Below are 13,300 nucleotides of genomic sequence, written 5' to 3'. Positions count from 1 at the left end.
AAGACCGACGGAAAATGTAAAGTTGGACTCATGGTACGGCAGCAAAGTTTCTTGATTATTACGCAGGAATGAGAGTTTAGTTCCTAGCCATATCAGCCTAGAAAATCGCAACTTTTCATTTTCCGTCGGTCTTAGTACACGATGTAACTACAGAAGAGTCAAGTTTTAAATAGGAAAAATATCGAAACTCTTTGGTCATTTTTTTGAGAGAGATGCTAATGGTCCTGTCCGATTCAATGATCTATGCTAAGCTATGCTAAAAGTGGTACCGCCAGACCCGGAATTCAGCTGAATGGATTCGAAAACGGTAAGACTCAACTGTTTAACTCTGGGGGAGTTGTAAAATGAGCCTATTTCCAAAAAAAAGTGGAGTATCCCTTTAAAAATAAATTCCAGCACAGCGCTACAACAACCATAATGAAATGACCCTTCACAATAGATAATGCTTTACAATCAACTCTGAGAGCTACATATGATAATTTACTGTATATGTTCAATAAAATACCTTATACTCACCTTTTGAGTAATAAAAACATATTGAAAAGTCATTTCAAACCCCTAAGTTAGCCATCTCTGAAAAGCCAAGCCAATGTTGATTCTTGTTTTATTTACGTTCTTTTTTTGCCAGCAGACTCTCCTCTGTTCAGCTTTTTTTTTAAACGGGTGATTCACCAGAGGATGGAGATTTAGATGCTCCATGTCAACCTTTCTCGTTTGTTGTGACAACTAACCTCTGCCACTCCCAAGTGACACAGACAAGTTACCAATCCTGAGTTGCTACATCACTAAACGCATTCTACCAGCACGATTAGCCAACCGTGCAGAGAATTCCGGGCTGAGAACGGTTTGTAATCTTGCCGTGCCGAACCAGGCTCAAGTGGAAATAAAACTGGAACTGGTCCTTACCGTTCTCAGAACTGTTCGACCCGACGCTGGAAAAGCGGCTATTTAAATTTGGTTCATTTAAAAAAAAAAAAAAAAAATTACATAGTGCACCTTTAAAATAATAGATATTAAATCATACAACCTATTGATGCAATTACTTTTCTGTGTGAAATTATGATTTTCACCTGATGCACAGTAAAATGTTTTTTACAAAAATCCCATAGGATTGGATTGTGGAAGGATCTGCCTCGTTCAGACTGTCAGTCCAAATGTGATTTGAACATATCCGATTGAAATCCGATCCGATTTAGAAAGTGTGAACGACAAAAATCACATGAAATGACCTACATTCATATTGGGTTTGAAATCCTGTTCAAATCGCATTTCTGGAAATCCCTTTCATTCTGACCGCTCTGATTGGATTTTGCGTGATTTATGTTACTTTCTCACGCCGCGTAAAACGAAACATGCTGAAAGTCGCTGCATGCAGAAACAAGGTTGTGTTGTTGCAAAGTGCCGGACAGCAGAAAACGACAATATAATGGAAACATGTTTGTGGACAGATTTGCATTCATAAAAACACTGAAAAACACTGATTAAAAACATTCCAATAAATAGTTACATTTATTAATGGTAAAAATCCAACTTTTTCATAGACAATATTTCTTTCACACAAGTGTGTATCAATACTTTATGTAACAGCGATTATGATAAAAGACATAAACGATAAAAAAAAAAAAAACGATTTATTATAATAAACACAATAGACTACACTATACTTCCACAAAGAAGGAATATGTAAGAAATATATTTCAGGCTACAGTTACACAATATCAGAATTCAAAATGAAAAATGTTCATATCTTCTGACTCTGACTGAAATTATTAGTTTCTATTACAAAGCTCATACCAACAAAATATATCCATTATTTGCTCACAAAATACTGAAGAATAAAGAATAAGTGCATGACCAGAATAATGACATTATAAAATGTGTTGAGTTCATTATCCAACTGCCTTTAATTAATTATTAACGATGACCGTGAGAAGTAAGAGGTGAAGTGCTTGACCACTGCTACTTTGCAAATTAGTCTACATCTTTTTATCAAGTTCACCTTTTAACCATCTTTTTCAGTTCAGTCTTATGCAGTGGATACAGCTAAGATGGTCTGAATTAATCCAATTAGTCATTAAAGATTGTTAATACACACAGAATGACCATTAAAACGTTTTTGTCCTTGGACTTCAAGCTGAACGTTAACTGGCCCACATCGAGGAGTGTTCAGAAGAGAGCGTCCTTCACCTTAGAGAAGGGGCAGATCTGGTAATTACGAAGGAGAGGTCTATGATGGGGAATGGGATTTTCTGCACTTTTATAAGATCTTATTCCTCTCTAAGGACTCTTCAGGGTTATTAAAGCCCCTTTTCCAGAGGAGATCAGGACATCGTTTGCAATTTTAGATTGGATCTCGCTTTCAGCTTGTACTGCTAGGAGGAGGTGGACAATTTGCGTCACAGAATCAAAGTTGTTTATCATAATGATTTTTTTTTAAAGTTATTTTAATTCTGTAATGTGACATTTTCAAGTGATACAGGACATTTATAGCTTTATTTAATCTATTGGGAATTGATTGGATGGTAAAAATGGATTCATTACCATAAAGTGAATGAACCCTTTGTTAAAACGTTACCTTGTGGCATAATATTGATTACCACAAAAATACATTGGGCAGATAGCACAGATATGGTATAACTGCGCAGCGCTTCTGTGTTGTACGTCACACGCATCACACACATGACCAGCGTCGGCCAATAGTGAGCTTACGTGTGACGTACAACACAGATGCGCTGCGCTGTTATACTACGTGAAAAAACTCGAGGCCCAGAGAGAAGGAAATGAATAGTGGAATAAAGTCGTTATTTTTGTTTGTTTTTTTGCACACAAAAAGTATTCTCGTCGCTTTATAAACTTAAAATTGAGCAACTGTAGTCACTTGGACTATATTAACGATGTCTTTAATACATTTTCTGGGCCAGCAAGTTATAATGCCTTAGAAGCCTATGGAGCAGTGAGACATCTCTCAGATTTAATAAAAAATATCTTAATTTGTGTTCCGAAGATGAATGAAGGTCTTACGGGGTTGGAACAACATGAGGGTGAGTAATTACTGACAGAATTTTCATTTTTGAGTGAACTAACCCTTTAACTGCTTAACTAATACACAAATTTTATAGATGAATTAATGCGTGTTATATAAAATACAAAATTTCATAAAATAAGCATCACATTTCTGCTTTTAAATAATCCATAAATTGGCCTCTTCACTTCCGTTGTGAATGCCTCACTGTTTGTTTTTATTCAATTTGTTGCAGATTTGTTTTGGGTAATCAATGATATTTGATAAATGTTGTCTAACTTAACTAGCACTATTGTTAGGGAAAATACTTCCTAACATTTTCCATACAACGTTTCTATGGCAATGTGACATGCAGTATATGATGATTTGAAGCACAAACTCTCTAATTAATAAACACACTGGAGAAACATGTTTCTCATTTCTGCTGCTCTCAAATAATAATATCCTTGACATTTATCTTACACCATGACCTTCCAGCATCGGGGCAGAAATTCGGCGTTCATTAGAGGTGTCATCTGAACCCACTGCCAGTCGTTAACAGCAAACAGGCAGCTTGTTACAATTACTTTCACTCCTCCGCAAATTAGATAGAAAGACAGATGCAGTGGTTTGTTTATTCATCACTGTGCAACACTGCGGACAACTCAAAATTCTATTGGGAGGCAATGCATTTAGGCATGGGTTTTTTACAGTCTTAACCTGATCCAAACACCATATTTTTATGTGAAATCTTACCTGTCCAGTAATGAATTAGAGGGCTCCAAATGGTGTGCATGCAGTAAACTATTTGACTGCTGTGAGAGCAAATCGCTCACAGCGTTACGCATGGGTAAGAATGAAACCGTGTTTCCTCTATCTATCTTCTCTTAAATTTTTATGCTTTAGGGTAAGAAAAGAAATCTGGCAGCTAGACAGGAAGAAGTATTTAGAGCAAGATTTATTAGTGTGATTTAGCCTGGAGGGTTGTGCCAGGCAGTTTAAAGGGGATTTGCCATTTTGCGTGTTTAGCAACATTTTCTTTTGATTGAGACAAAATTGTGACAGCAATAAAGACTAAGATTGTTGCAACATGTAAAAATGTCGATCAACACCATTTATACATGCAAATCACACCGGATAACCCTGATTTGTGGTGGTCATCAAGAAAAGCATCACTACAACTGTTGCTTATTCTTAAATAATTTGAATTAAAAAATATTAGTATTAAACTTAGGTGTGAACAGTGCTATTTGTCCACACATGAATGACCTCAAGCCATGTGGCTTCATGAAGAGATGTTACAAAGCTACATGACTTGAAACAGGCCCAAAAAATATCATAGACATATGGGATTAGACTTTCAAAACAGGCTTCATGAAGCTTCAAAATCTTTTTTTTCTTCGAACCAGTGATCCAGAGTGCATATCAAACTGGCAAAATCATGTGATTTCAGTAAACAAGGATTTGTTACATCATCGTTTTGAAACTATTAGAAATTTTAGTGGTCCACCGCTAGGGGTGATCTCTGTGAACCCATGAACTAGTGTCTATATTTAATTTTTGCCTGCTCTAAGATCAATTTGTAGACATTTAATGGCACATTTGTACAGTCTCTTATTGGTCTGATTAATCAAGCGCTCCATAAGACAAACAAAACAAGCCATACACATATTATAAAAACACTTTCATAATGGTATTAGATGATTTGTTAATTGCATTTAATAGCCTAGATCACACCGTCCTTCAATAAAACATTTGTAATTGTTTTTTGTGTATGTTTGGGCTGAGTTTACACTGTTGTGACCAGCGTGTGGCCTTTCGAGCACTTTAAAACAGGGAATCATTTTGTGAAGCAAATGATTCAAAGTTTCTAAAAGCTTAATTTCTTCCATCAATGAGCAATTTTCAAGCAACCACACAGAACGCTTTAACAACTGCTAGCAACTGGCCTTTACTTTAAACCAACCATAAAACCCAAGCAACCACTTAGTATCACTATCACTCATTGAAACCCAGAACACCAAGGCCTGGTTTTACAGATTTCACAGGATTAAGCCAGGATTAGGCCTTAGTTCAATTAGGACATTAAAGTAGCTTTTATAAACATGACTTAAAAAGCATTACTGGATTGCATGTTGAGACAAAACAATGGCACTGGCATATTTTGAGATATGTCAGTGCAAGTTTCTTTCAGTTAAAACAGCTCAAACATGCATTTTAGTCTGGGACTAGTCTTAAGCCTTGTCTGTGAAACTGGAGTATAACAACCACAACAACAACATCCCAGCATGCAGCTAGAAAATCTTATTAATCATCCAAAATACCCTATAGCAACTGAACTGCAATATAGATATCATCATCCAGACCAACCAACCAAGCAAGAAATGCCTCGAAAAACTCTAGCAACAACAAAACAATATGCATTAGTAACCATTTAGCAATGTTCTAGCAACTAGCGACAACACTTACAAACAGTACAGAACCCCTAAAGGGACATTATGGGGAAAATTGAGATGCAAGGAAACACATTTATTTCAATGCTTTTGTATTACCCCGAGAAACTTTGCAAGTGTTCTCAAAACTGTTGTGACGTAAATAATATATGAATCAAAAATATTCAACAGCAGATTAATCATTTAAACATCCAAACAAACTTAATTAACATTTTTGCAGTGTGTTCCAATATGCTAGACATCACATTTATCGGAATAGAGAACTATGGGTAATCACACGTGAGCTGTTGACAAGAAGTGAAAAACAGTGAATGTCATGCTGTAAGACATAGCAAACTACAAAATACAAGCAATACGGGTCAACAGGAGGTGAAGTGTGAAAACTGTCACTATAATTATGTCACATATGAATAGAGAGGCACTGATATCAGAATAGATCTTGGTGTTAAACAGCTCACCTGTGGATGTTTATGTGATTTTCTTTTCTCTCCGGGGAAATAAGTGAAGAGCGGAATCAAGTTTCTGTCATTTTTATGATGTGAGGCAGACAGAAATGAATACTTGAGTGGATGTCCATGAAAACTTGTAGAGGTTCTTCTTGTTAGATTTTTTTTTGTCAGTTATTTTTATTTTTTTGTTGTTGTTGCTGCTGCTGAAACTTCCTCCACTGTAGCCCAAATTGTACATACTCAGACGTTGTCAATACAAATTAATTTAATCCAATTTCAGATTATAAAAGTACTGTTTATACATATTATCCTACCCTAAACGTTGGAATGCGATTCAATTCAAAGTCGTTTATACGTCATGGCATTTCATTTATTACAGCGCATGCGCAGTGCGCCACTCTACACAAAAAAAAAAAAAAAAAAAAACGCTAGAAAATCACCGGAAGTTACCTCGAGCAAAAGTGGTGTTTTCTATTAAAACGTGAAATATTCCGTTTGTATCTCCTAGGCAAAACATTAAAAACAATGTCAAGAAGTGCTTGAACGCATTTGACGAGAGAACTCCCTAATGATGCCTCGACATCTTATTAAACATGGGAAGACACGACAGGTGGGCCTCTGCCAATAAAACAGTTTATTACACTGTTTATTAAAATAAAACTGTTAAGCTGCCATTTTGTATGACCAATAAAACTATCACACGTGTTATGTGTAGAACTAGGCTAAGTTACCCAGTAGGCTAGGTAGCAGTTATTTTTTCATAACAATCCGAATTATAAAACTAATTGAGTTATTATCTTCATATTCTTTGAATTTAGTCCTATTCTTAATATAAGTCTACTCTTCATTTCCTCTGACATGAAATAAAGATATGAAACATCAGTGGGGTGAAGCAAACTACAAAGAAATATCTCATTTTAATTATAGGCTACAGTAGATATCAAAAGCACGCCCTGATGTAGAGGAAGGATTTGCTTGAAGCACCACTGCCATCTTGTGTAAAAGAAAAAAACAACGTATCATTCTGCAACATTGTCATGTAAAGATTATGCAAGGTGTGTATAATGTAAAGCATTTCACACATTTAAGTTATGGAGGTGTTAAAGCGTGTTAATTACCTTAAACAGGAGGTGAGAGATATAAGCTGGTAACACATAAAACATTCCTGTTTAATGAACCTAAAAGTGGCTATAGCATTTGAATAAGTAATATCATTTGGACTTTAATGTGCCCATTCTTGCACGATCCATTTAGGATTTTATCAAATAAGATGTTGCACAATAAAAATGAAACATTTGCTATAGAAAATCTAACTTAAGTTTTCATTTAATCTTTTTCATGAATTGCAAAACTAGGTTTTTAACCTGATATTTGGAAAAATGCAACAGGTTGTATTTATTCCTTAACTATATTATAGCCGTGTGTGTATCATTCACAATAATGTGAATCTGGAAGATCTAGAGTAAAGTTTCTCAATCAGGGGCTCATAAACAAACTACTAAGAATTTTTGATGCAATAGAAATGCTAACAATCACAGCAAATTTGGTTAATAAAGACTACTGTTAACTAAACTAGTGTACTAAATAAAAAGTCAGGATTGCAGTTCATTTCTATAATGAAACAAAAGACTCTGAAATGAGGATGGAGACGTTTTTGGCCAACAGATGGTGCCATAACTTGAGAAGTGTTACACCCTTTTGTTTGACACAATTCGAATGAAATGGTCGTACATGCACTTATCCCTTGTGATAAACAGATGGGTTCTCTGTCTTTTTTTTTTTATGTTTTGATTTTTCTTAACACATGCTGCACATCGAAATCTCGGCTACTGATTAAAACAATAAACATGCAAAGAAGTATTTTTCTTTAATAGACATAAAGACCAGCTTTATTTTGTCCCATGACTTTATGACCAAACAAAACATCCATCCAGTGCCCCTGTAGTCCATAGATTTAGGTGTGTGATTCATTACTAGTAAACAGACAATAAGTATCAGTTCTTGATATATCAAATGTCAGACAAACTGAATGTTGCTCTCACTTCTTTTTTCTTTTTTTTTCCGTACTGCAAACAATTTGAAGAGTAAGCATATAAATTACAAAACACAGTTTACTCTTGGCTGATTTTTCCCTCATAAAATTCATTTAAGACTACAACTAAATATAAAATATTTCATTAGCTTAATTTATTTTAACTATTTGTTGTTTCCCAATGCAATTGGAAATGTCTGATTCCTAATTTAATTCTCTATCCTAAACCAATGTAAGGCCATAGTGTTACAAAATAGTGTAGTATATAGTTCCTGTTTTCATGTTGTGCTCCTTTTTTGATGAACATGATTATTTGTGTACTGCAACTATAACCCATTAATACCAATACATCATATAGCTTATTTTGCACAATTTTACCACCTCCTTCTCCTTTTTATCATTGTTTTACATACTCATAGTTTTCCAATTCTTCCAGAATACACCAAAAAGTTGTTTTAGATACAAATGTTCTAACATTGCATGTTAAGCAGTCAACAAACAATAGATGAACAAACAGTGATTATATATATATATATATGTAGACAGATTGTCTTGGTTGCCACTGTTGCAGAATGTTTCATGTTAAAAATTTGTCTTGACCCTAAAAAGTATTTTTCCATTTAAAACACATATATATTATGCCATTAAATACAAAATATCAATCCAAGTGGCATTTATTTTTGAGAAAAATAGCACAAGCACAGAAAATATATGACAATAAAAAATTGTTTTTAAATTAGAAAACAACCAAAAATTCTGTTTAAAATGAAGACTGCGTTGTTAAATGTTAGTGGATCATGTCCATAGTTAATGTGATGAACTGCACCTGTTGTCTATGTGAACTTGAGGGGAACTTCATACAGCCACTGTGACAACACTTGATTAAAAGTAACTGCAAAATCACTGAGTGAAGTTAGTTCTAACATCATTTGTTTGCAGATGCCACTAGATTTGATATTTTGGTGTCTCATGGAGAAAAAAAAACATTTTTAAGTGTGGATAAAGCATTCAAATACTTAATGGGATCACTGTATGCATGTAACTATTTAGTTTGTGACATATTTAAACAAATTAGCAGAACCCCCTGAGATCAGCTCTGTAACTTATTGTTTCAAATTGTTTATATTGTCAATCAAACAATGCCCATGTTACAAGAGTAAGAGGTCCAAAGTGTATCCATATATTAAGAATACTTTTTTTTTTTTTTGTCTTTGTTTTATTTACAGGGAACAAAGTAACATAAAACTCTGAGGCATAGTTTTGTTAATATATGATTAGAAATGCATTCTGTTTTCAATAAATTTTGTAAACTGTAAGGATATATGTAAACTAAGGCCATCTTTAGATTGTAAGCCTTAACAGTTTGCAACTGTATACACGTTATCCCATCAAGCAATGTTTTAAAAGGGTCCATTAGCTGGTTTTGAGGCAAATATTTCAGGATTAAAATGGACATTTCATGTTGATAGCGTCCTTTGTCAATGCCATACTGAAAATGCATAAGTGATTTTGTCCCAATGTAATGTCTGAGAAAAAGAAAATCTCTGGCTTAAAGAGAAGAAAAGCTCCCTCTGTTGTATCCGTTTGCCAGATCATAGGAGACCGGCGGTGTGGAGCAGTCTGTGAAGAAGTTTGAAAAGGTAAGTGCGCATGGCGAGCTCTGTTCCACAGGCACGCTGCCTGAAAGGTCCGTGTGAGTATAAAGATTTGGCTGTACTGGTACTGTCCGCATTTCTCCCGACTTTTTGGGGGTGTCGCTACAAGTGCCCCAAGGCTCGGTGTACAAAAACCCACCAGTTACAAAATGGTGGGAGTCATATGGCTCGGGGCCCATGGTCACCTCCTGTTGAATCCTGATAGGTGCGGTGTGGAATAGATCCTGCTCCGAGACCATGTTGCTGTAGTCGGGTCCAAGAAGCTCCAAGAACTCTGCCGCTTCCGGAGTCCCTCGCTCCAGGTCTTTGAGCGACATGCCAGACGTGGATGTAACTCTGGAGCTGTTGGCTGGCTCCGTGAAAAAGGATGGAGGAAGGTTTCGATGCCGCAGCGGGGGCTTCTTGGCCCTCTCTCCTCGTACATCCTTCGCTGGGTTAAAGAGGGCAGCCAGGCTCTTGCTTTGCAGGTTGGCCTGTATCCCTTCCTTCTTGGGTGGTGTTTTGCTGGAGAAGTTGCTTGTCGGGTTTTGGGGCGAGCCTTGCTTCTTGCATGGCTCCTGAACCGGTGTGGTCCCTGGCGAGATGATACCCGTGCACCTCTTAATCTGCTTCTGCAGGTACTTTCGGTGGTTGACCTTCCTCTTGGACTTCACAGGTTTGTCCAGCGCAAGTTTGATGTTGCTGGAAGCCGAGTCGATGAAGCTAAGCAGGTCCCTAGTGGTCTCCCTAAAGTCACCCTCGCAGTCCACCTCGCCCAGGAGACCCCCTTCCAGACCCTTTTCCACCTCATAATCCATGACCGAGCCAGGAAAACAGAAGTTTAAGAACTGAGAGTTCATGATGGCAGCCTGAACAGCCATCTCCTCTCTCTCTGCCACAAGCACAACACCTTCACGCAGGATGTATGCAATTGTCTTTTAGAGACCCTAAAGCATATTTATTATCTGCATTTCCAGGGTGGTTTGCTAACCCTTGGTCCTGTGCAGGACACCCTTACAGTTCGTCTGCACTCTGTCGAAAGCTGGAATTTGGGGGAAGGGAGGATTATTTTAGGGGGCAGGGCCAATGATGTCAGGACATCAAAGAGGAGGGGCCGAGGGACCCTGGGACTTAACTCTTTGCTCACGCCTGACCACCTGCAACTAAGAGGGATTTGTTTGAGGCATCCCACAGAGTAAAAAGACAATAGCCTCGGGTTCATCTGTCCTGGTCAAGTCTTCTTGCATATGTCTACATGAATATACACATTGTATGATATGAATTCTCTGAGAGCAACTACATTGGACTGCCCACAAGGAATCTGAATTACTTTGATCTTATTAAAGACAGAGTTTTATTTGTTAAATTTTATTTAATCTTTTGAAATAGACAGAGCTTAATAGGTTGTAAATTAAACACCTGACTCAAAATTTTAGCACATGAATGATCAAATAGTAAATGTTTCCAGGTTCATCAATGTAGTTTATACTTTGTTCACGTTAGCTTAAACAGATTCTTAGTGTGAAATAAACTCTGAAATGATTATTAAAACAATGTATCTGATGCACTCACACATTTTTTAATTAGTTGTGGTATTGTGGCATTTTATTCCCCTAAAGAATTCAAAAGTTTCATGCAGTGTGATCTACATTTTTTTATTCTTTTCCTCGTGTCTCACAAAATACACCTCTTGAATTTGAATGCATATGTTGTATAAACTTGACCAAACCTTCCGGACATGTGCATTTGGTCCTGTGCGTTAAGGTGAACACTTATTTAGAGATGCATGCTTTGGGACAGGTACTGTTTGTTTTTCTACATGTTCTTCTAACTTCCTACAACTATCTTAATCTGTTCGTGGTGGAAGTTGATTTCTCGTGCATTCCCGCACCAGTGGGAATTTTAGCCTCTGCCTGACAACTATTATAGGCTGCCTTTGACATACAGCCCTACATGGTCTAAATAGCTTCTATTCTTCCTCGGGCAGTGAAAGGGATCTTTGTGCCAGAGATTCATTAAACTGCACCTCACAGCCCCTTCGTAAAATGAGGCTCAATAATGAACAGTCGATTTAACTAGAAAAGCTGCCGGAGCTGTTAAATTAAAGGGGAATAAAGTGCAGTTCAAGCCCAGTGTGCCAGAAGAAATGTTGACCTTAAGAAATCCTGGGTATGAGTGAAATAGCCGCTGTAAACAATTCAGCATTTGCAGGAAGTTTCTTGGCCAGCAGTGAATAATGAAGAGGGATCCAACACTGGGACTTTCGTAGGGGTCTGAACGGATCCTGATCTCAGTGAAAGCACTTAAAGGACGTCGCTCTGGTTTGGAATATGGTGGGCTTAAAAAGAAAACACTTGAGGATGTTGGGAGTGTTTGAATGAGGAGAGTATTGATATCAAAGATAATGTTCGATATAGTGTTTTTCTCAATCAAATAGCTCAGAAACAAGGATTTTTGCTCATTGATACAGAATGTTTTTGGCCCAAAGCGTTGAAATTTCAGGACATGATGACTTTTCAAAAATATTTTGTCAAAATCCCATTTATAGTTTTGTCCCATCTTTCTTTTGAGAGCCCGTAGACTTGTGTAAAGTCAGTTCAGACGCACTTAATCTGATCCAATTCCAGTTCAGTCCACTAAACTTTACTTTCCCAGGCATTAAACACGTTTATAGCAGCCCTGACAAAGTTTCTTTTTTTATCGCATCCATTTCACTTAGCATGTTGTGAAATCACGTGCCAATGGACTGTTTCTGCCATGCCCCCTTTCTCTCTCACTTTGAGAGGTTTTCCCAGGGATTTTTTTTTTATTCCCACCCCATAAGTGCATTTTAAGGTGAGGCAGTGAATCATTTGGATGTTGGAAAGGGGGGGGGAAAGGAGAAAGTCTAAGCGCTTTTGAGAGAGGGGGACCGTCGAGAGTGTTATTATCATGTAAATTGTGATGTAGAAAAGAGACAGTGAAACTGATAGCAGTGATCTAATTATCTGTAGCCCGGCTCTAGACCCGGTCCTGAATGGGGGTCCCAGAGAAGCTGCCATGGCCTCACAATAAAACTGTGTACCACAATAGAAAAATAGCAACAGTGTAAAAACAAGCTTTTTTTGCTTTTTTTTTACAGGATTCGCCTCCACGTTTCCAAAGTTAAGGCTATTTTAAACCACACCAAAGTCCGTTTCCCTCTCACAGAATAGAAGTGACCACTATGATATTTTTAATTAAAGGGATAGTTCACCCAAAAAATTAAAATTCTGTCATTAAATACTCACCCTCATGTTGTTCCAACCCCGTAAGACTTTCGGGGTTGCTATTTTTGATTAAATCTGAGTGCTTTCTGACCTCATCATAGACTGCAACGTAATTACCACTTTCAAGGCCCTGAAATGTAGTAAAAACATAGTTAAAATAGTCCAAGTGACTACAGTGGTTCAACCTTAATGTTATGAAGCGATGAGAATACTTTTTGTGTGCAAAAAAACATAAATAATGACTTTATTCAACAATTTCTATTTTTGTATAAATCTTAATGGAACAAGGGAATGGACAATTTAAGTTTATGCGTTTTGTATTAATAATGATTTTTTTTTTTATGTTTAAATTTAAGTATAAGATTTATACAAAATGTTTTAAGTTGTAGGTTTTTTTTCTACTCATGTAAAATTCTTAATTCATTTTGTGAACAATATATAAGGATTATTCAATTCAATTTGTTAGAATTTTACCATTAATCG

General features: G+C 36.7%; 1 protein-coding gene across 1 annotated transcript; it reads right to left on the bottom strand.

The window, feature by feature from the left end:
• Positions 1 to 7,945: 7,945 nt before the first annotated feature.
• fam181b (family with sequence similarity 181 member B) lies at positions 7,946 to 12,864 on the bottom strand. The gene has a single exon (XM_082179408.1). The coding sequence runs from the start codon at positions 10,448 to 10,450 to the stop codon at positions 9,485 to 9,487; it is 966 nt and encodes a 321-aa protein (XP_082035534.1). The 5' UTR covers positions 10,451 to 12,864; the 3' UTR covers positions 7,946 to 9,484.
• Between the last annotated feature and the right edge of the window lie 436 nt (positions 12,865 to 13,300).

This window comes from Leuciscus leuciscus (assembly GCF_965113295.1).
Source record: "Leuciscus leuciscus genome assembly, chromosome: 9".
In the NCBI taxonomy this organism is placed as follows: Eukaryota; Metazoa; Chordata; class Actinopteri; order Cypriniformes; family Leuciscidae; genus Leuciscus; species Leuciscus leuciscus.
The sequence above is the reverse complement of the archived record's forward strand: the minus strand, read 5'-3'. Positions and strand labels throughout refer to the sequence as shown.

Bases quoted from the DNA above. Each gene is read 5' to 3' on its own strand.
- fam181b (XM_082179408.1), bottom strand. From the start codon at position 10,450: ATGGCTGTTCAGGCTGCCATCATGAACTCTCAGTTCTTAAACTTCTGT.